Consider the following 19,955-nt stretch of genomic DNA (forward strand, 5'->3'; position numbering starts at 1 on the left):
AGGACTGAGGAGGCTGAGATAGGAGGATTGCAGTTTCAAGGATAGGAAGACTCTGTTTCAAAATTTAAGAAAGGACTGCTGGTGTAGCTTGAAAGTAGAATTCCCCAGGGTTCAATCTCTACTACAAAAGAAAAAAAAAAGAACATGGTTATTTCTCAATAAAAATTTTATTTGAGAATTCAATATTAAGTTTAGTCTTTTTCAATAATCAGGGATTTGTTGTTTTGTTCCATATGGCATTGTTTGTAGCTGGTGGCCACCTGTCTTGCCCTGAATTAGGGCATTCGTGCCTTTGCTTGTTCTTCATTGGATTTCCATGATTGTTTAAGAAAGAATTTATTATGATATTTTTGCTACTGACTCTTTGCCATTGAGAGAGAACACTGTACTTCAAGTCAGTGGAGAGGCTGGAATGGTTAATAAGATGATAGATCCTAAGCCCTTTCAAAGAGGCCCTTCTTGCCTGAGTCAAATTCCTGTCCACTAGACTTTAGCGACTGCCATAATTCCTCAGCGCAATAACTGCTTGGTGCTCTTGTTCCTTCTGTGTTGTAGAAGTGCCTCACACTAATTTGTACAGCCCATTGAAACCAAGAAATTACCAACTAGAGCTGGCTTTGCCTGCAAAAGAAGGAAAAAATACAATAATATGCGCCCCTACTGGTAAGCCAATAGCCATTATTTATGTATAAAATAATACATAAATACATCTCTTTGCCCTTTTTTCTTTTATTGAATACTGTTATAATAAGGAAGTTTCAGGTTTTTCTGTTCCACTTGTTCTAGGAAAACATTCTATTAATGCAGACTCAATATATTTTAAGAGACATGAAAAAAGGTCTTCTTTTATTTTGCTTTTGGTTTTTGTTATTTGAGTGCATGTTCCTTAGGAAGTAGCTTGGTATTTCTTAGCCACAGTTTAAATTCTGCAGTTGTTATCCATATAACCAACTAACCTGCCTGTCAGCACAGTATTGTCAAAAGAGCCCCAAACGAAATAGCTTTCTACAGAAATACGTAATATGATATTAGTTACACGTGTTCTTTTTTCTTATATGTTAAAAGGTTGTGGGAAAACCTTTGTTTCCCTTCTTATATGTGAACATCATCTAAAAAATTTTCCACAAGGACAAAAAGGGAAAGTCGTCTTCTTCGCTAATCATGTTCCTGTGTATGAACAGCAGAAGGCCGTGTTCTCGGAATATTTTGAAAGACTTGGGTAGGTATAAGTCAGTCTAACTTCTTTGTACCTTTATGTAGCTAATGTGTTTTCTGTTTTGTTTCTTTAAAGCCATGAGTTTAGCCGGGCGTGGTGGCGCACGCTTGTAATCCCTGCGCTTGGGAGGCTGAGACAGGAGGATCGCGCAGGTTCGAAGCCAGCCTCAGCTACTTAGTGAGGCTCTCAGCAACTTAGTGAGACCCTGTTTCCAAATAAAATATAAAATAGGTCTGGGAGTATAGCCTGGATGTAGAAAGCCCCTGGGTTCCACCCCCAGTACCACCAATAAATAAATAAATAAAGCCATGAGTTTAAAATTTTTAATAGATTTGGCTTTGATATGATTTAGATATAATTCATTCATGAATTCAAATCTTTTTTTTAGATACATAAAAATCCTAAGCCCTTCTTGTTTTCTCTTAAAGTGAATAAATGACTTAGTGTATCAATTTGCCTTTTTTTTTTTTTTTTGCTACTGGAGATAATTGGTATTGGGGATTGAATCCCAGAACATTCTACCACCAAATGTTTTATACCCTCATACTTTTTCTAACTTCTTTATTTTGAAACAGTATCTCACTAAGTTGTTGAGACTGGCCTTGAATCTGTGATTTGCCCTCTCCTCCCCATCTCAGCCTCCTAAGTAGTAGGGTTATAGGCATGTCACCTGGGTCAATTTGATATTTATATTTTACTTTTTAGTTAAAAAATTTTTTTTAGTTAAAAAAAATTGAATTCAGCGGCATTCTACTCCAAGCTATGCCTCTAGCCCTTTTTATTTTTTACTTCAAAATGGTTTTGTTAAGTTGTTGAGGGTCTTGCTAAGTTGCCAAGGCTGGCCTTGAACATGTCTCGGCCTCCCAAGTACTGGGATTATAGGCGTGTGCCACTCTGCCAGGCTCAATTTGACATTTAAATAGCATATTTAACTTCTTTAATGCTTTTATAATTTATATGCCATTATTTTCAGTAGTCTTTTCTCCCTTAGCAACTTGAAAGAATAATATCTACTGCTATCAGTTATAACTAGCTTACATTTATGGATCACTTGGTACCATCAGGTTCTGTGCCAAGGACTTAACTCATCTCCAGATAGTCCTCTGGACTCAGGGAGACCTTCATCAGTTGCTGCTCTGTTCTAATGCTTCATCTTTGTGTCCTCATTAATGTCATGCTCATTAATGTCATGGGAATTTCTGTTGTTTCCCAGGTACAGAGTTACAGGCATTTCTGGAGAAACAGCCGAGAATGTCCCAGTGGAACAGACTATTGAGAAAAATGACATCATCATTTTAACACCTCAGATTCTTGTGAATAATCTTAAAAATAGAACTGTCCCATCGCTGTCTGTGTTTACTTTGATGATATTTGATGAATGCCACAATACCAATAAACACCACCCCTACAATATGATCATGTTCAATTATCTAGATCAGAAACTCGGAGGATCCTCAGACCCGCTGCCCCAGGTATCTCCAAAGTCAGAGGACTCCTAGAAGATCTACAGTCTTCCTAAATTCTGTTTACTCAGTGTGTGTGTGTGTGTGTGTGTGTGTGTGTGTAGAACTGAGGGATGCATTGAAGAATCCCTTGGTCTTATGGGGAGTCCAAATAAGGTTGACAATCATTAATTTATGATATACCTTTGTATAAAGTTCTCCAGCCTTGATAGTTATCCATTTAGGAGGTGCAGGTTAAAAGAAGTTTAGTATAGTACCCACAGACAAGACAAAACAAAACAAACAAATAAAAAACCCTTCCATACCAATTTAAGGTTTGTTCTTATAGAATAACTTTGGTATTGACTAGATTTCTTGCTGATTAGTCAATTACTCAACAATTGTTTTGTGGCTGTTGGAGGGAGTTATCTTACTGAATCTACACAGTTATGATATTTTATTTTTATGATATTTTATTGTGGCACAAGGGATGGAACCAAGGGGCATTCTACCTCTGAGCTACACCCCCAGCCCTATTTTTATTCTTTATTTGAGAACAGGGTCTCACTGAGTTGCAAAGGGCCTCACTAAGTAGCTGAGGCTGACCTTGAACCTACTATCCTCCTGTCTCAGCCTCCCAAGTACTGGGAATACAAGCGTGTGCCACCATGCCCAGCTTTATATTTTATTTTTATACATTTTTATTAGTGCACATCATAATATAGTTGAGAGTGATAGGGACATACATGCACACAACTCTTGGTGAGCTTCTCCACTTCCTCCCCCGTCTCTCTCTTTCCCTATACATGGTATTTACAGCTACCATTTTATTTTTATTTATTTATTTATTTTGTGGTATTGGGGATGGAACCCAGGAGCTTTTCTACCTCTGGGCTATACTTTCAGACCTATTTTATACTTTATTTGGAAACAGGGTCTCACTAAGTTGCTGAAAGCCTCACTAGCTGAGGCTGACTTCGAAACTGTGAGAGCCTCCTGTCTCAGCCTCCCAAGCGCAGGGATTACAAGCATGCATCATCATGCCCGGCTCACTGCTACCATTATTTATTTATTTATTTATTTATTTATTTATTTATTTATTTATTTTTGAGGGTCTGGGAATGGAACCCAGGGGCATTCGACCTCCAGGCTACAGCCCCTGTCCTATATTTTATTCTTTGTTTTGAAACAGGGTCTCACTGAGTTGTAGAGGGCCTCACTAAGTAGCTGAGGCGGTCTGTGAATCTGCGATCCTCAGGTCTCAGCTTCCCAAATGCTGGGATTAAAAGTGTGTGCCACCACGCCCAGTTTACCATTTTAAATACCATTGTTCTCCAACTTTCCAGAGAACTGAAAGTACTTGTGATGGGAAGGTACCTGAAATTGGAATGGACATGCATCTGATTTCGACCCTATTCCTTTTCAGTATGACATTTTCCACATCACAGGGCCACAGGGGTAAAGAACAGGGAAGCTCTGCCTTGAAAGGGTTTCTGGGTCTCAGTTCTGCTGATTAGTACTTAGGCAATGACCCGTGGCTCCTGCCTTTGTTCAGTGCTTTGCCCAATGGGATCTTCCTATCTGCAGCATCCTAGAGAATGTCAGGAGAATGACTGTTGGAATGCTCCTCGCAGGTCATCGGGCTGACTGCCTCCGTGGGTGTTGGGGATGCCAAAACTACAGAAGAAGCCATGTCTCATATCTGTAAGCTCTGTGCTTCTCTGGATGCATCGGTGATAGCAACAGTCAAAGACAACTTGGTAGAGCTGGAGGAAGTTGTCTATAAGCCACAGAAATGTAAGTGGGACTCAGCAGTGAGCTCTTAGAGATTGTGTTACTCTCTGCTACCCTGGCTCAGGGCCATTTAGATGAACACTAAAATTTGACTTCTTATCTGTTTAGGAAAAAAGATTTAACCTCAAACTTGGTAAATAGTCACATATCCAGTCTTGTTCCCTAAATGGACTTGCCCCTAGCAATGGATGAACCTCAGAAGTGTCCTGGAAGGAGCATTCAGCTCCATAAAACCCTTATGAAGGCAGTAGCAATGCGGGTGAGGTGGTGCCTCCCCTGTGCTCCAGGCCCGAGGCAGGGGTTACATGTCAGCATTGTTTAAATGTGTATCTGATCAAGGTAGTTGAAATTAACTGAGCTCATTATATATCTCTCCTTAGAAGTTCAGGATATGGTTTTAAAAATAAGATTGATAAAGCTGGCCATGGTGATGCATGCCTCTAATTCCAGCTACTGGGGAGACAGACAGAGGAATCACAAGTTTGAAGCCAACCTGGGACAACTTAATGAGGCCCTGTCTCAAAATAAAAAGGGCCAGGGGTATAACTTGGCGGTAGATTATTCCTGGGTTCAATCCCTAATATTGCAATAATAATAATGATAATAATAATACTGACAGACAGCTGTTTATTGACTTTATCATGATATTCACCCTGCAAGGGTGTGAGAGGTATAAAGGGACACGACTTGACTCTTGCTCTCTGAACAGCATATGACTCTGTGAGTTTAAGGCAAAACAAATACATATGATATGGGGGTGGGGCAGAGTTAAGCTCCTACACGGGAGCTACCTGTAAGGACTTTAGAGAAGGTACCCGATCTCTTTAGTATTGCATAGGATTTCTTTTACAATATGTTTGCTCTGGCCTTCTCAGCTTCATCTCCACCTGAATCCCATCAACTCAGCCCTGTTGCATTCCACTGGGCTCCTTACACATGCCCAGGTCTTTTACTCTACAGCACTGCCTCCCCTGAAGTAGACATGCCTTTCCCTGTGCTCCAGACACCTTGTGTATACTTACATGACAGAATCCAGATGTGATAATTTGGCAGCATATCTCTCTCCCTCCTCAGAATGCGGTGGCTCCCTGTGGAGCCCTGGGTGTGTTCTTTTCAACTGAATATCACCAGAACATAGCACACAATAGGTGGTTAATACATTTCTACTGAAAGAAGACCCAAGTGAACACTCTTGGGGGCTGGGTGGGGAGGAGGATAGCAAAGCACAGGTGCTTGCAGCACAGGAGGGGTCAGGCTGGCAGGGCGGAGAGCACGGGGAGCGTGGGTGAGAAGCTGGCTCAGACCCAGACCATGAAAGGTAAATGTTAGAGTCAGTGCAGTAAGCAGTAGGACACTGGCACAAGGTTTTGGAGCATTTGTTGTGTTATTTAGACCATGTGTCAGTGAGCTTGGGATCTCCAGGTTTTCAAAAGAAGTAACGAAGACCAAGAATAGTTTGGTAATATCTACATTGAATTATGATGTCTTTCCTGAAAAATACCCACTTTTCTTTGATGCTCTAGTTTCCAGAAAAGTGGAATCACGGACTAGTAATGAATTTAAACTCATCGTATCCCAGCTGATGAGGGAGACAGAGTGTCTGGCAAAGAATATCTCTGAGGAACTTGGTGAGTTCTGCCCTGGCTCTGGGTGAAATGAATCTCATTTTAGAATCTTCTACACTTGGGAATAGCCATATACTATTCACTCATGTCTTTACACTTTCTCCTTTGTTCTGATAATGTCAGGGTCATTTCCAGATAAGAACTTTCTTAATTATAGGGTATTTTTTTTTAGCTTTATAAGTCCTTTATTTCATCACACTTTTTTTTTCTTTTTAGTCTTTCTTTCTTTTTCTTTACTTTCTTATCCAGGAGTGTTCTACCTCAGAGTTATCCCCCAAAGCCCTTTTTAAATTTGTTATTTGGAAATAGAGTCTTGCTAAGTTACTGTGCACCTGGTTTATTTTCTTTTAAAATCCAAAGTTGATCCATCTGGACATGAATATCTATAAAATATCACACTTAAATAAATCTATCACTTTCTTGACCTTCTAAATTAGCTTTCCACCTGCCCCCCCCCCCATTTATATGAACTGAATTGCCAGGTGTGGTGGCACACGCTTGTAATCTCAGCACTTGGGAGGCTGAGACAGGAGGATCGCACAGGTTCAAAGCTAGCCTCAGCTACTTAGTGAGGCGCTCAGCAACTTAGTGAGACCCTGTTTCCAAATAAAGTATAAAATTGGTCTGGGAGTCTAGCCTGAAGGTAGAAAAGCACCTGGGTTCCACCCTCAGTACCACACACACACACAAAATAAATATATGAACTGAATCCATCAACCCCCTGCTGGCTCGGATTCAAACCTACAGGTGATCTTTTGTGAGTGTGTGTGTGTGTGTGTGTGTGTGTGTGTGTGTGTGTGTGTACATATGTTGCTAGGGATTAAATCTAGGGACTTCTGCCTTTCAGCTACAGCCTCAGTCCTATTTTTTTAAATAAAATTTTAAGCCAAGTGTGATGGTATAAGCCTATAATCTCAGTATTTAAGAGGTTGAGCAAAGAGGATGGTTGATGCCAGCCTCAGCTTAGTGAGACCCTGTTTCAAAATAAAACATAAGGGCCAGGTATTGTGGCACACACTTTTAATCCTGATATTAGGAGATTGAGACAGTAAGATTGTGCAGGTTTGAAGCCAGACTTACTACTTAGGTTCTCACCATCTTAGTGAGACCCTGTTTTCCAAATAAATATAAAAATATGTCTGGGAGTATATCCTGGAGGTAGAAAGCCCCTAGATTCCACCCCCATTACAAATAAAATAAAATAAAATAAAACAAAACATAAATAAGGCTGGAGGTGTCGCTTGGGAGTAGAATGCCTAGTATGACAGGAAAGAAAAAAAAAAAGATGCAGTGGTGTACACCTGTAATCCCAGAATTTGGATGCTGAGATAGGAGGATTGAGGCCAGCTCCTGGTGACTAAGTGAAGCCTTGTGTAAAAAAAGAGAGGGGGTGATGGGGTTTAGCTGAGTAGTAGAACACCTCTGAGTTCAATCCCCATTATACACACACCCCATCCCCCCACACACACACAGAAGGGGTGAGGGGAGTCATTTAACCCAAAATACATTCCTCACCTGTGAATTTGACTGTACTGTGCTCATCCCGAGGAGCCCTAGAGAAGTGATAATAGATGAATACCAAGCCTCTTGAAGCCAGGGCTGCCTTGCCTTCCTCCTTTTATCCTCAGCAGCCTTTACAGAGCCTGGAGCGCACCTGACTCCCCATGCATGGACGCCATGCTTGGCTTCACGTAGGAGGTGCCACATAGGGTCTGCCATGGCAAGCCTCTCTGCAGCGCCTGCTCCGCCTGACCTGTGACCGTGCTCTGCAGACCCGAGGGCCCAGGCCCAGCCGCGCAGTACAGGCCATGAGGGGTCCTGAGTCTGCTGCTCTTGTATTGCCTCCTCTGAGGATGCTCTTGAGCCCTGAGGCCTTTGCTCACTGCTTCTTTATTTTAAAAGGCAAAATCACATGTTTTCAAGTCCATCATTGTACCTCTAGGCTGCTTCAGTGGCCAGCTCATAACTATCTTGGAGAGCTTGGGTGTCAGACACTCGGGGTTTGAATTCTTGTCTTCTCTGCACATACTAGCTGTGTGACTTTGGGCAAGTGACTAGCTTTTCTGAATTTAAAATTTTCTCAACTGTAAAATGTAATGTCTACCTCTGAGGTTATGAAAATGAAATGAAATTAAGAATATAAAGCGGTATGATTCTTAGTACTTGTGATAGTAAGTACTCAGTAAGTAATCACTTGGACTATTTCAGGAGGAAGACCCTATTTACAGAGAATTAGGAAGAAAACTAGGGGCCCAGGCATGTTACAACCCTAAGCAACTGACCATATGGCATAGTGAAAAGCCTTTTTTTTTTCCGCCAGGAAACTTATTTCAAGTTCAAAATAGGGAATTTGGAACACAGAAATATGAGCAATGGATTGTTGGCGTTCATAGAGTGTGCTCAGTGTTTCGAATGCCAGACAAGGAGGAAGAAAGCAGGATTTGCAAAGCAATGTTTTTGTACACTTCACACTTGCGGGTACGTTACTTCTTTGGAAAGACATATCTTAATTCTAGCAACTGTATGAGTGTCTCATCCTGTTTCCAAGAGCTCATTTAAGGGCCTTTAGAAAGGTTCAGATGAAGGAAACTCTAAAAGTTGTCCCATTGGCATCATCTTTGTTTTCTGAAACACAACAGTGGAGGCAAGAGGACTGAAACCTGGCCATGGCTGTTCCCATACTTGACAGGGTTGGAAAAAACTGGTTGATGTTGAGAGACATTACTGTAGATAGGTGAACAGTGACAGCTGTCTCTATAATAAGTGGGTCCTGAGGCCTGTGTTTTCTTACTTGTGGTTAAGCCCAGTGCTCAGAAATCCAGTCTCTGGTTAGCCCAGAAGTTAAGGAACAGCAGTAACACCCATCAACTCCACTTTTCGTGCCACAGAACACATTTGAAAATGCCTTCCGTTAGCATGTGTTTGTGCTATTTAATTATTTTAAATGAACTTTGGTGTAGGTGCTTAGTAGCATCATTCTGAAAGGGGCATTGAAGATTTAGCAAAGCCTTTGGAGACTGAGTCGAATGGCTCATCCCTGATGCAAGTTAATGAAGATGTTTACTTGCTTTTGTTATTGCTTTTTAGGATAGTATTTTCATATTGTTTTCTCTTTCTTTTCCAAGGTAGAATTAAAGACTCCAAAGTGATTCAAACTAAATTACATTTCTGTCTAATTGAGATTTTTCTTTTTTTTTTTTTTTTGAGGTTCTAGGGATGGAACCCAGGGCATCTGACCTTGGAGCTACACCTCCTGCGCTATTTTTTATTCTTTATTTTGAAACAGGATCTCACTAAGTTGTGGAAGCCTCACTAAGTAGCTGAAGCTGTCTGCGAAATGTGGTCCTCTGATCTCAGCCTCCCAAGTGCGGGGATTACAAGCATGTGCCACCACGCCCGGCTCTATTTTTTATTTATTTTTGTTTATTTTTATTTTTTATTTTTTTGGTGGTACTGGGGTTCCTGGAAACCTTTTTACTTCCGGGCTACACTCCCAGACCTATTTTTATACTTTTTTAAAATTTGGAAACAGGGTCTCTTAAACCAGAGCAGCTGGCTTCAAGCCTGCGCGATCCTCCCGTCTCCGCCTCCAAAGTGCAGGGATTACAAGCGTGTGCCACCATGCCCGGCTCTATTATTTATTTTTTTTAATAGAGATTTTTACAAAGACATTGTTTGGCTCAAATGTTCTACTATAGAAACATTAGGGGCCATTTCTCTTATAAAATCCTAATTGGAATACACTTGAGAGAAGTTTTCTTAATTTCTTATTAAGTGCTACTAATTGAACTTAAGTACAGCAAGTGCATTTAGATATTGGATACCTACTGAATCTCAGTTTTCAATTTGAACAGAAATATAATGATGCCCTCATTATCAGTGAGGATGCTCAAATGAAAGATGCTCTGGATTACCTGAAAGACTTCTTCAACAATGTCCGTGCAGCAGCATTTGATGAGATTGAGCAAGATCTTACCCGGAGGTTTGAAGGTGAGGGCTATATTCAGAGGGAGATCCAATTGTAGTCTGGTAGCTCGAGTTACCATACATATATGGTACCATACATATATGGAATTGCATTTAGGATATATAAGTTTGGTTATGCTCAGGCAGTTGTCCTGAGTTTAAGAATATATTATAGGGGTTGGGGGTATAGCTCAATGATAATATGGTAGCGCCTAGCATGTGTGAGGCCTTGGGTCCAATTCTGAGCACCACCAAAGTGAGAATACAAACGGTATTATAATTGGTAAGATTTTTTTGGTTTTAGTAAAATCTAGTACCTTTGGAAATATTCTTTGCTTAAACCATTACCTATTTGGAAGAAGAGAAAATTATAGGATTTAGGATGTTTCCTACACAGTTATTCTTTTTGTTTAACTTTTAGTAATTAGTTTTTAAGAATATTTACTTAGTTGAAAATCTTGTTAAGTTTCTGAGGCTATTCTTGAGCCTGCAATCTTCTTGTTTCAGCCTCCTCAGTACTGGGATTACAAGCATGTGCCACCATGCCTAGTTTTTATATCTATCTCTATTAAAAGATAAGATAATACTAGACACGCTGTTCTATATTTTGATATTTTTAACCTAAACTATCTTTGAAGCAGTACATGGGGCATTGAGACAGGAGGATTGCAGGTTTACAACCAGCCTCAGCTACTTAGTGAGGTCCTCCACAACTTTTGAGACTCTTTTAAAATAAAGAATAAAAAATTGGGCTGGGTTGTAACTTGGAGGTAGAATGCCTCTGGGTTCAATCCCCAGTACTGCAAAAAAAAAAAAGTATATATCTTTGAGGTCTTTCCCTTATTGATTTTAACAACCACATAATATTTACATAAAAATATAGTCTGTGATCTGTATTAAACTGTTTCCCATTGTTGGGCATTTAGACTAGTTTATATTTTTCTTTTATATTCAAAACAATAGAATTGTAACTATTTTTGGAGCCCTTTTTCATACTTTTGTAAATATAACTATGTCTCAAATTCCTAGGTATAGAATTACTGGATCAAAGGACATATGACTTTTATGTTGGATAGATGCTGCCAAATCACCTTCCTAAAAGTTTGTACCAATTTAAATTGACAGTTACTACTTAGAAAATTTTGGCCAAAAATTGAGAAATGAACTATCTGAACTATAGGTCACAGTGTATTCTAAATTTTTAGAATTCACAATCCACTTCTAAGTGTTCTCCATTTGCAGAAAAGCTGGAGAAGCTAGAAAGTGTTTCTATGAATCCCAGTAATGAGAATCCTAAACTCAGAGATCTCTACCTCATCTTACAAGAAGAGTACCACTTAAATCCAGAGACAAGAACCATTCTTTTTGTGAAAACCAGAGCACTTGTGGATGTAAGCCTTCTTTTTTCCTTTGGGTAACAAATTGAGTCAGTTCCATTTGGTGCAAAGAGGGCCCTTTCCTCCCTGCCCTGCAGCCAAGCATCCATATGTGTGTGTGTCTGCTTCAGGGCTCTCTATTCTGTTTTGTTCATCTATTTGCTTATTCTTATACTAACATCTCACTCTCTTAATCATCCTAGATTATAAGATCTGATACCTGTAGCGTTTAAGCACTTAATCCTTTTTGAACCTTTAATAAAAAAACTTTTAAATTCTAGTCATTCTATGCATGCAGTAATGGTATCTCACAAGGAATTTTGTTTGCATTTAATTAATGACTATGTCCCACACCTTTTGTATGCTTTAGTCATCTCTATATTATTTTTGGTGGATGGGATGTCTGTTCAGATTTGTTTTTGCTATTTTAAAACTTGATTGTTTATCATTTTGTGGTTTATGAATTTTTTTTAGATTCTGACATTTTAGAATCAAACTGTCCATATCTATGAAAATGTCTGCTGCAATTTCATTTGGGGTTACATTGAATCCATAGATAAAGTTGGGAGCAATTGCATCTTAACAATCTTGAGTCTCTGACCCATGACCACAGTATATCTCTTCATTATGTAAGGTTTCTATATTATTTATTTATTGCAGAGTACAAATTACCCCAAAATTAGTGTTAGAAAACAAACAAACATTTATTTATTTATTTTTGTGGTACTGGGGATTGAAACCGGGGCATTCTACCTCTGAGCTACACCACCAGCCCTATTTTTTATTCTTTATTTTGAAACAGGGTCTCACTGAGTTGCAAAGTGTCTCACTAAGTAGCTGAGGCTGTCTGCGTACTGGGGATTGAAACCGGGGCATTCTACCTCTGAGCTACACCACCAGCCCTATTTTTTATTCTTTATTTTGAAACAGGGTCTCACTGAGTTGCAAAGTGCCTCACTAAGTAGCTGAGGCTGTCTGCGAACCGCCACGATCCTCCTGTCTCAGCCTCCCAAATGCTGGGATTACAAATGTATGCCACCATGCCTGGCTACAAACATTTATTATCTTACCAGGGGTCAGGAATCTGGAAACAACTAGGTAGGTCTGGCTCAAGGTTGCTCTTGTAGCTACATAGTGTTGGCCGTGGCTGCAGACCTCTCAAGGCATCTAGGGAGAACGTCAGCCTCTGAGCTCCCTTACCATGGCTGCTAGAAGGCCTCTGAAGACGTGCTTCCAAGTTTACAGGGTCCTCACAGAATGGTGACTGGCTTCCCTTAGAGTAAGGATCTGAGAGATGAAGAAAAAGAGTGCCTAATTTGGAAGCCACCATCATTTTTGTAATTTTGTTGTTTTTTTATTTTTAATTGGTGCATTGTAGTCATATATCAATCACATTGGAGTACAAGACTTGAGAGGATATACAAGCACACATCATCCACTCAGCCCTCATCCAGCCCCCGTCCCATTCCCTCCCCCTCCCTCGATCACATGCTTGTTTGGTGATTAACTTTGATACATTTGTTTATGTACCTCCTGCGTTTTAAAGAGGTTCTGTCCTCCACTATTCCATACCCTTTGATTGGTCACATTAGTTGCTTCACTATAGGGCCCTTTCTATAGCTCGACCTCTTCCTGTTGCCCCTTTCCTCCTAGTTATTGCTGATTAGGGGAAGCATCTGATTTATATTTTCTGCGATATTTCTCTGTGCATGCTGTGTTGCAAGTACCAATCCCACTCTTGATGGCCCCAGTGGTGGCCTGGCTACCCGGTGGACTGATCCAGATCTCGCTGGCTCTAGCAGGTGGGGGGCTGATCAGTCAGCAGAGTCAAGCCTCAGAAAGGAAGTTAGGGTATTTAAGTAGCTGGTCTTGGGGTGGGGGCTAGCAAGGTAGGAGAATGCTGGTCCTCTGAGACATCTGGAGTCTGCCCCACCTCTGCTTCTCACTTTTGGGGCTCCAGGGCTCTGGGTCTCCAGGGCCTCTTTTTCCAGCTGCAGGGTCCCATGAGAAGACAGAGAGGGGACCCAACCTATCAATTTTATTACTTTTTCTTGGGATAGATATCTCATCACATATTCATTAGAAGGAAGTTACTGAGCCTAGTTCACAATCAAGAGGAGGGGATTACCCTGGGACTTGAATACAGCAGGTAGAGGTCACTGAGGCTACCTGCCACATTTTCCTTGGTTTCTTTTATCAGACGACATATATATATATATATATATATATAGATATATATATATATATATATATATGTGTGTGTGTGTGTGTGTGTGTATATGTGTGTATATGTGTGTATATGTGTATATATGTGTATATATGTGTATATATGTATATATGCATATATGTATATATGTGTATATATGTATATATGCATATATATGTATATATATGTATATATGTATATATATGTATATATATGTATATATATGTATATATATGTATATATATGTATATATATGTATATATATATTTTTGGTAGTACTGGGGATGGAACCCTTCTACCTCTGGGCTACACTCCCAGACCTATTTTATATTTTATTTAGAAACAGGGTCTCTTAAACCAGCAAGGCTGGCTTCAAACCTGCATAATCCTCCTGTCTCCACCTCCTAAGTGCGGGGATTACAAGCATGCGTCACCATGCCTGGCAAGATCCTGCATATATTTTGTTAGGCTTATACCTGAGTATTACTTTTTGTGCTGTTATTCTGTTTGGTACTTCAAATTTTTTTTCAGAGGCCCAGTAAGACGCTGGGTTCTGGGTGGGGGTCGAGCACAGGGCACGCCAGCTGGGGCCCGGGTCGCGGGACTCTGGGTCCCGGCCGAACTGCGCATAGCACGCCAGACCCCTGGAGAAACCAGGTCCAGTAAGATGCTGGGTTCTGGGCAGGGGTCGCGCGCGGGGCACGCCAGCTGGGGCCAGGGTCGCGGGACTCTGGGCCCCGGGCCGAACTGCGAGTAGCACGCCAGACCCCTGGAGAAACCGGGCCCGGAACAGAAAAAGATAAAGAAAAATATCGGAGAGGAGGTAAGAAAGCCGTTATGGATGCCTGGACACTGGAGATGCAGACAAAACTTATCTAAATGCACTGGAACTTATGGAAAAATTCGCTGTGAAAGAGGACTGCTATTTCTCTATATTGTTAAGAATCTCAGACATCACATATAAGGAGAGAGTTTAGCAGAGACCAAGGAGAAATGCGGTGTTGAAAGAGTTCTCCGCCAGCTGGGGCCCGGGTCGCGGGACTCTGGGCCCCGGGCCGAACTGCGAGTAGCACGCCAGACCCCTGGAGAAACCGGGCCCAGAACAGAAAAAGATAAAGAAAAATATCGGAGAGGAGGTAAGAAAGCCGTTATGGATGCCTGGACACTGGAGATGCAGACAAAACTTATCTAAATGCACTGGAACTTATGGAAAAATTCTCCGTGAAAGAGGACTGCTATTTCTCTATATTGTTAAGAATCTCAGACATCACATATAAGGAGAGAGTTTAGCGGAGACCAAGGAGAAATGCGGTGTTGAAAGAGTTCTCCGCGATGGTGGTGGAGACTTGTATTCAGGAGAAGCAGAAACCGGATCTTACCAACTTTATTTTTTTGGAGAAATTACACCAAATGTCGAATGCTACCATCACGCATGCTTAGGAACACTGGACAACATTCAGAGTGGAAAAAGAGCCTGGGAAGGATTTGAAACAGTGGAGGCAGTGGCAATGCCAGTGGCCAATATTCGGGGGAGGCAGAGATCTGATACATTACACCTGGAACCTTTGAAATAATAACCAAAGAGACAGTGATCGGAACCTGCTGAGGGGTTAGGCGGGCGCCGGGGCCAGTGGCCGACATCGGAGCTTGCTGTGAGGCAAGGCCACTACTGAGGCCTCCATGGCCGGGATTGGAACCTGCAGAGGGGTTAGACCGATGCTGGGGCCAGCGAGGCCAGCATTGCAGCCTGCCATGAGGCAAGGCTTGTGCTAGGGCCTCCGAGGTCGGGTCCGGAACTTGCTGAGGGGTTAGGCCGGTGCTGGGGTCAGCGAGGCCGGCATCGGAGCCTGCCGTGAGGCAAGGCCAGTATTGGGGCCCCCGAGGACGGGACCGGAGCCTGCTCTGAGGGGTTAGGCCGGTGCTGGGGCCAGCGAGGCTGGCATCAGAGCCTGCCATGAGGCAAGGCCGGTACTGGGGCCTCCGAGGCCAGGATAAGAGCCTGCCGAGGGGTTAGGCCGGTGCTGGGGCCAGTGAGGCCGGCATCGGAGTCTGCCTTGAGGCAAGGCCGGTACTGGGACCTCCGAGACTAGGATAAGAGCCTGTCGAGGGGTTAGGCCGGTGCTGGGGCCAGCGAGGCCGGCATCGGAGCCTGCTGTGAGGCAAGGCCGGTATTGGGGCCTCTGAGGCCAGGATAAGAGCCTGCCGAGGGGTTAGGCCAGTGATGGGGCCAGCGAGGCCGGCATCGGAGCCTGCCTTGAGGCATGACCAGTGCTGGGGCCTCCGAGGCCGGGATCGGAGCCTGCCGAGGGGTTAGGCCGGTGCTGGGGCCAGTGAGGCTGGCATCGGAGCCTGCCTTGAGGCAAGGCCGGTACTGGGGCCTCCGAGGCCAGGATAAGAGCCTGCTGAGGGGTTAGGCCTGTGCTGGGGCCAGTGAGGCCGGCATCGGAGCCTGCCGTGAGGCATGACCAGTGCTGGGCTCTCCGAGGCCGGGATCGGAGCCTGCCGAGGGTTTAGGCCGGTGCTGGGGCCATCAAGGCCGGCATCAGAGCCTGCCTTGATGCATGACCAGTGCTGGGGCCTCCAAATCCGGGATAGGAGCCTGCCAAGGGGTTAGGCCAGTGCTGGGGCCAGCGAGGCCGGCATCGGAGTCTGCCTTGAGGCAAGGCCGGTACTGGGGCCTCTGAGGCCAGGATAAGAGCCTGCCGAGGGGTTAGGCCGGTGCTGGGGCCAGCGAGGCCGGCATCGGAGCCTGCCTTGAGGCAAGGCTGGTACTGGGGCCTCTGAGGCCAGGATAAGAGCCTGCCGAGGGGTTAGGCCGGTGCTGGGGCCAGCGAGGCCGGCATCGGAGCCTGCCTTGAGGCATGACCAGTGTTGGGGCCTCCGAGGCCGGGATTGGAGCCTGCCCGAGGGTTAGGCCACTGCTGGGGCCAGTGAGGTGGCATAGGAGCCTGCCGTGAGTCCAGGCCGGTACTGGGGCCTCCGAGACCAGGATAAGAGCCTGCCGAGGGGTTAGGCCAGTGCTGGGGCCAGCGAGGCCGGCATTGCAGCCTGCCTTGAGGCATGACCAATGTTGGGGCCTCTGAGGCTGGGATCGGAGCCTGCCGAGGGGTTAGGTTGGTGCTGGGGCCAACGAGGCCGGCATTGGAGCCTGCCGAGGGGTTAGGCCGGTGCTGGGGCCTCGAGGCCGGGATTGGAATCCTGCCAAGGGGTTAGACCGGTGCAGGGGCCAATGGCCAGTATCGGAGCCTGGCGTGAGGCAAGTTCACTCCTGCGGCCTCCAAGGCCGGGACCAAAGCCAGCTTAGGGGTTAGACCGGTTCAGGGGCCAGCGAGACCAGAACTGGGGCCTCCCATGAGGCAAGGCCGCTGCTTGAGCCAGCGAGGTCTAGATCAGTCCACTGAGTAGCCAGGCCACTACTGGGACCATCAAGAGTGGGATTGGTACTTGCAACGCAGCATGCACAGAGAAATATCGCAGAAAATATAAATCATACGCTTCTCTTAATCAGCAATAACTAGGAGGAAAAGGGCAACAGGAAGAGGTTGAGCTATAGAAAGGGCCCTATAGTGAAGCAACTAATGTGACCAATCAGAGGGTATGTAATACTGGAGGACAGAGCCTCTTTAAAACGCAGGAGGTACATAAACAAATGTATCAAAGTAAATCACCAAAGAAGTGTGGGATGGAGGGAGGGGGAGGGAATGGGATGGGGGCTGGAGGAGGGCTAATTGGATGATGTGTGCTTGTATATCCTCTCAAGTCTTGTACTCCAATGTGATTGATATATGACTACAATGCACCAATTTAAAAAATAAATAAAAAAAATTTTTTTCAAATACCAGTTGTTGCTAAATGTAGAAACACAATTGAGTTTTTTGTATCTGTAGTCTTATTGAACTCACTTATATTTCTATGCACCCACCATTCTGAACTTTGCTTTTTTCATTTAAAAATACCTTGGAGATTAAACCATTACAAGTCACAAAAATATGTACCATTATTTTTAATTATTACATGGAGTTCAAGGAGGTTTTTCAGTCTGAAATCCATGTGTATACTAACTTTAAAGCTTTTTCTTTTTATATATGTTACAATACTGAATTAACACAGAGGTTTTATAAGTAGTTTCCAACTGATAATTGATTTTTATTTTTAGGCTTTAAAGAAATGGATTGAAGAAAATCCTGCACTCAGCTTTCTGAAACCTGGCATATTAACTGGACGTGGCAAAACAAATCAGAAAACAGGTATTTCTTTTTTTTTTTTTTTTTTTTTTTTTACGGGTCTGGGGATGGAACCCAGGGGCATTCAACATCTGAGCTACACCCCCAGCCCTATTTTTTTGTTCTTTATTTTGAAACAGAGTCTCACTAAGTTGCGGAGGGCCTAAGCAGCTGAGGCTGTTCACAAACCATGATCCTCCTGTCTTAGCCTCCCAAGTATTGGGATTACAAGTGTGGGCCACCATGCCCGGTGAAAACTGGTATTTCTATATGGCAAATTAGATTAGATATACTTTATATATAAAAAATACATTTTTTTATTGGCGATTAGACCAGGGGTGTTCACCTCCTGGGGCACATCCCCAGCTTTTATTATTTTGAAACAGGGTTTATCTAAATTGCTGAGGCAGGCCTTATACCTCTGATCCTTTGTCTTAGCCTCTTGATTACTGGGATGTGCCACCATGACTGAATAGGTCAGGCCCATGTAGAATGAACTATCTTTTGATTTAACTTAAAGCCAACTTATATCTTGCAGAAAAAGCCAGAGTTGTTTTTAAAATACTGTCTGAGTGCATCCCTCTCCTTGAATTCTTAAACAATAGATTTAAGATGAAGTAGAAACAGACTGAAGCTTGCTCGCCTGTCAATCTACCATACTTCCCAGAACTTCAAGGCCCTCATCTATAAAGAGGAATCATAACACTTGACCTATTGATAAAAAAGGGCCTTGTAGCCAGGCATTGTGGTATATGCCCGTAATCCTAGTACTTGGGAGATCAAGACAGGAGGATCATAGGTTCAAGACCAGCTACTTAGTGAGACCCTGCTTCAAAATAAAAAATAAAATAGGGGTGCTGGTATAGCTTGGAGGCAGAATACCTATGGGTTCAACCTCCAGGACTGTGATAAGTATATGTGGGGTAAATTGTGTGTAATAAGCATTCTGTGATCTGTAGCTTGTGTTTCCAGGGGAAAGTTCCCTCTTTGATGAGTTATGTTTGTCTTACTCTGACTCAGGAATGACCCTCCCAGCACAGAAGTGTGTACTGGATGCATTCAGAGCCAACGGGGATAATATTCTGATTGCCACCTCAGTGGCTGACGAAGGCCTCGACATTGCTCAGTGCAATCTGGTCATCCTGTATGAGTATGTGGGCAATGTCATCAAAATGATCCAAACCAGAGGTGAGAGGCCGAGGCGCTATTCCCACGTGGCTCCCGTTTTGTCTGTGTTTTTCTCATTTTGGCCTTTCTCCTTTACTTAGCGCTGGTTGAGCATGTGACCAATGACACAGTGGCTTCTAGTATCACTGGCCCAGCAGGGACTAACTCCCTTTGGCCTGGGGATTTGCAGTTTTGTCTACTAACTTCTATCCTGTTGTGGTTCTTGTTTGCTGTGGTTCAGTTTCTTACCCAGCACTGAGAGACATAGTTGTGTGGGGATAATTCCACCTTGGTGTGAGGCTTTGCCATTCAACAAATAGTCCCACATCCATGGTTGTGGGACTGGCAGGGCTGGCAGCTCCCTGTATTTCCCATGGAGATACTCCACAGTTCTTCTGTCCCACCGGGACAAGGGAGTCTCCTAAAGAGTCTCCTTTCCTTTCCCCTTTCTTATTTCCAGTTTCCATAAGAAGAGCTGTCACATTGATTTTCTCAAAAAAAAAGCTCTAAGCATGTCACTCTAGGGGGTCCTCATTTCACTTAATTTCAAAGCTTTCAAAACCTACCCGCACTCACCTTTCTAGCCTGCTTTCTACTCTTCCTCCTTGTTCATTATGCAGTTCAGCCAATCAGACTTCATCCTCCAGTGCTCAGTGAAAGAACTGCTCATGTTCTTCTACTCTTCATTTCACTTCTTCTCCTGCCTCCACCTCACCTGACCCGGATTCCCCCTGCTGGAATAATGTCTCTTTGGAATGTCTTTGTGATAGCACTTGGGGTTTCCCACCTGGGCTCTGGTGACTGTGAACATTTCTCTCCATGGCCTAACGGGCTCTTGAGTAAGGATCTTTTTAATACTTACCTTACAGTGCTCACTGTGTCATGAGGGTTCGTGCTGCATTTTCTTTAAAGTGGTGTTTTTAGCTGAGTGTGATGGTGC

At 43.4% G+C, this 19,955-nt stretch overlaps 1 protein-coding gene across 1 annotated transcript in view; it reads left to right on the forward strand.

Moving 5' to 3' along the window:
• Positions 1 to 19,955, forward strand: part of RIGI (RNA sensor RIG-I) — a gene marked incomplete at both ends in the record, with an annotated part of 57,045 nt that overhangs the window by 24,465 nt on the left and 12,625 nt on the right. Inside the window, 10 exons of the mRNA XM_080708951.1 lie at positions 556 to 663; positions 1,066 to 1,219; positions 2,430 to 2,688; positions 4,293 to 4,455; positions 5,976 to 6,080; positions 8,398 to 8,555; positions 9,932 to 10,067; positions 11,286 to 11,434; positions 17,782 to 17,872; positions 18,869 to 19,036. Of these exons, the coding sequence (XP_080565077.1) occupies positions 556 to 663; positions 1,066 to 1,219; positions 2,430 to 2,688; positions 4,293 to 4,455; positions 5,976 to 6,080; positions 8,398 to 8,555; positions 9,932 to 10,067; positions 11,286 to 11,434; positions 17,782 to 17,872; positions 18,869 to 19,036 (1,491 nt within the window). The remainder of the gene's footprint in view (positions 1 to 555; positions 664 to 1,065; positions 1,220 to 2,429; positions 2,689 to 4,292; positions 4,456 to 5,975; positions 6,081 to 8,397; positions 8,556 to 9,931; positions 10,068 to 11,285; positions 11,435 to 17,781; positions 17,873 to 18,868; positions 19,037 to 19,955) is intronic.

This window comes from Muscardinus avellanarius (assembly GCF_963383645.1).
Source record: "Muscardinus avellanarius genome assembly, chromosome: 13".
Lineage (NCBI taxonomy): Eukaryota > Metazoa > Chordata > Mammalia > Rodentia > Gliridae > Muscardinus > Muscardinus avellanarius.